The sequence below is a fragment of the Olea europaea genome, chromosome 6, assembly GCF_002742605.1.
Source record: "Olea europaea var. sylvestris chromosome 6, O_europaea_v1, whole genome shotgun sequence".
NCBI lineage: Eukaryota > Viridiplantae > Streptophyta > Magnoliopsida > Lamiales > Oleaceae > Olea > Olea europaea.
In genome coordinates this window covers 4,509,272-4,512,469 of record NC_036242.1, presented here as the reverse complement: position 1 = coordinate 4,512,469, position 3,198 = coordinate 4,509,272, and the positions used below count along the sequence as shown (strand labels likewise).

Genomic DNA, 3,198 nt, shown 5'->3' with positions numbered 1-3,198 from the left:
TTCAACCGCTTTCGATTGAATTCCTTGAATCGTGGAACGTGATAGGGCTGCTTTAATAACTGCTTTGATAACTGTACTTCTTGATAACCACGACGCTTTATGTTTGTTAAGACCTTGGGTGACTTGAAGGTTTGGGCGAGAATAGAGTAACAGATCTGGGCGACTGTATGACACTCCATTCGCTCAGATTCTGAGCGACTTGCGAACTTGGGCGATGGCGTTACCGCGTTCTTGGGCCTCCTTATTTGGGCCTTCATCTTGATTTGTTCGATTGGGCTTCATTCTTTGGGCTATCTGATTTGAGGATCCTCCAATTGGGCTTCACTCCTTGGGCTGTTCGATTTGGGCTGAATTTTTATGTGTCAACAGATTTTCTAAAGTTCTCACGCATTTTAAGAATTAGTACGGTTTTAAATTTATTCTTTATTATAGTATATTTTCCCTTTTGCTCTGCATCACCTTGTTTGTCATTATAAAATCATTCTTATTTTAATAATATATGTTAGAACCACAGATATCTGTATTTTAATTTTTAATACCATAAAATGTATTCGCAGGAAGCATTCCATACGAAGTTGGAAACTCATCGGCACTTCAACAATTTATTTGTGTTCAAATAACTTAATAGGTACCAGTCTACTAATTAACGTTTGGTATTCATTAATTTGATCTTGCTGACAACCAACACAATGCAGGTGAAATTCCGCATTCAATTGGCAATTTATCAAATTTGAAGATTTTGGATATGTCCCAAAACAATCTTCATGGTCCAATACTTGCAGCCATCTTCAATCTCTCCATGTTAAAAGTACTTGCTTTAGATGTTAATAGTATATTTGGGAATCTTCCATCTTCAATTGCCAATGGGCTTCCTAATCTCGAAGGTCTCTATCTTGGTGGCGATCAATTGAGCGGAGAAATTCATGCCTCTGTTTCAAATTTTTCTAAGCTTATCCACTTGGATCTTAGTTACAACTCTTTCAATGGACGAGTGCCCATGAATCTTGGGAATTTACAGAACCTACAAAAACTCGGATTGGATAATAATGAGTTGACAAATGATCCTTCAATGATCGAATTGGATTTTCTTATTTCATTGAGAAATTGTAAGAATTTGAAGATCATACAGATCGGATTAAATTCTTTTCACGGATTATTACCAAAGCCTTGGGTAATTTGTCAACATCTGTTGAAATTTTCACTGCCGATTATACTGGCATTAAAGGTATCATTCCTAATGAAATTGGTAATATGAGCAACTTGATCGAGTTAAACATTGGAGGCAATGAATTGACAGGAACGATCCCTGACACATTGGGTCAATTAAGAAAATTGCAAAAGTTAGGACTTGGTTTCAATAAACTAGGGGGGTTGGTACCTTCCAACCTTTGCAATTTGGTAAATCTATATCATCTACGTTTGAGCAATAATAAGCTTTCTCAACAGATACCAACTTGTTTAGGAAATCTTACCTCTTTACGAGAAATGTATTTAGATTACAACTCATTGACTTCCACTATCCCATCCACACTTTGGACTAACAAGAAAATTCTGATTTTGAGTTTAGCTTATAATTCGCTGAATGGGTCATTGGCTTTAGAAATTGGAAGCATTAAGAACATGAGAGAGTTATACTTATCAGGAAATCAGTTTCAGGTGATATTCCAAGCACTCTTGGGCAACTTCAAAATTTGAAAAATCTTACATTATCGAACAATTAGTTACATGGTCATATACCTGAGTCGTTTGGGAATCTGATTTCATTGCAAAATTTGGATCTTTCCAAAAACAATCTCTATGGTGTAATCCCCAAGTCATTGGAGAAACTTGAGGACCTTGAGTATTTCAATGTTTCATTCAATGAAGTTAGTGGTGAAATTCCAGGTGGAGGGCCTTTCAAAAATTTCAGGTCAGAATTTTTTGTAGGTAATAGAGAATTGTGTGGAGCATCTCAATTTAAAGTCAAGCCGTGCAAAAATAATACAACTAGATTGTCAAGCAATACTAGAGTTTTGAAGTACATTTTACTACTAGTTGCTATTGTATTGAGTTTGGCCATTAGTGTGGTTTATGTAATAAGACACGGTAGCAGAAGTACGGTTCTGCTAGCTCACTCTACTTCCCCCATCATTGTCAAGAGGATTTCATATTATGAAGTTCTAAATGCTACCAACAATTTTGGTGAAGAGAATCTTATTGGTGAAGGCAGTATCGGGTTAGTGTACAAGGGAATATTTTTAGATGGAATGATAACTGCAATTAAGGTTTTTAATCTAGATTTGGAAGATGCAAACCAATGATTTGATACCGAGTGCCAAATATTGTGCAACATTCATCATAGAAATCTTGTCAAGATAATTACAAGTTGCTCTAACCTTGATCTGAAAGCCTTGGTGCTGGAATATATGCCTAATGGAAACCTTACAAAATGGCTATCCCCGAGCAACTATTTCCTAAATATGTCTCAAAGATTGGAAATAATGATAGATGTGGCATCCGCACTCGAGTATCTACATCATGGGTGTCCCTTTCCAATTGTTCATTGTGATTTGAAGCCCAACAACATACTTTTAGATGAAGATATGGTTGCCCATGTTGGAGACTTTGGCATTTCCAAGCTTTTAACTGAAGACCAGAGAATTTCAATTACCAAGACGTTGGGGACCATTGGATATATGGCTCCAGGTAAATGATTTTGTCAACTACTTATATATATATATATATATGTTAAATGCTATACACTATGTTGAATTACTATTAAAAATAATTATGGCCCGTGCAATTAGTTTTATACTAACATATGCAGTGCAATTATGTAAATTGAATAAATTGCTTTGTAGCAAATTTAGTAGAAAGAGTTCAAGAACTGTCGTGAATTGATAATCATGACATACAACTTACAATTGGTTTAATACACATGTATACCCATGAATTACGTAGAAAATAATCATTGGTCCGTTGGTGAAAAAAGAAAATCACGACTTGAAAGAAAACTCTATGCATACACATGAAAAAATATTACTATATTACTATAAAATAGAGAGAAAAGGGAGATGAAAGTAAAGAAGTCAATAGACTTTTGTGTATTTTATTGATAACCAAAATTCTCATATTTATAGGAAAGAATTAGGTCGGTAGTCATAATTAACATACATGGGCATGATGTTCATCTACCAATAAACATATAACTTACAAAAT

At 34.9% G+C, this 3,198-nt stretch overlaps 1 protein-coding gene and 1 pseudogene across 1 annotated transcript; both read left to right on the top strand.

Moving 5' to 3' along the window:
- Positions 1-491: 491 nt before the first annotated feature.
- LOC111395575 (putative receptor-like protein kinase At3g47110) lies at positions 492-1,986 on the top strand. Its single transcript, XM_023021614.1, has 2 exons — positions 492-628; positions 696-1,986. Exon 2 carries the CDS (start codon positions 746-748, stop codon positions 1,253-1,255), a length of 510 nt encoding a protein of 169 aa, XP_022877382.1. The 5' UTR covers positions 492-628; positions 696-745; the 3' UTR covers positions 1,256-1,986.
- LOC111395028 lies at positions 1,486-2,693 on the top strand (annotated as a pseudogene).
- Positions 2,694-3,198: the final 505 nt, after the last annotated feature.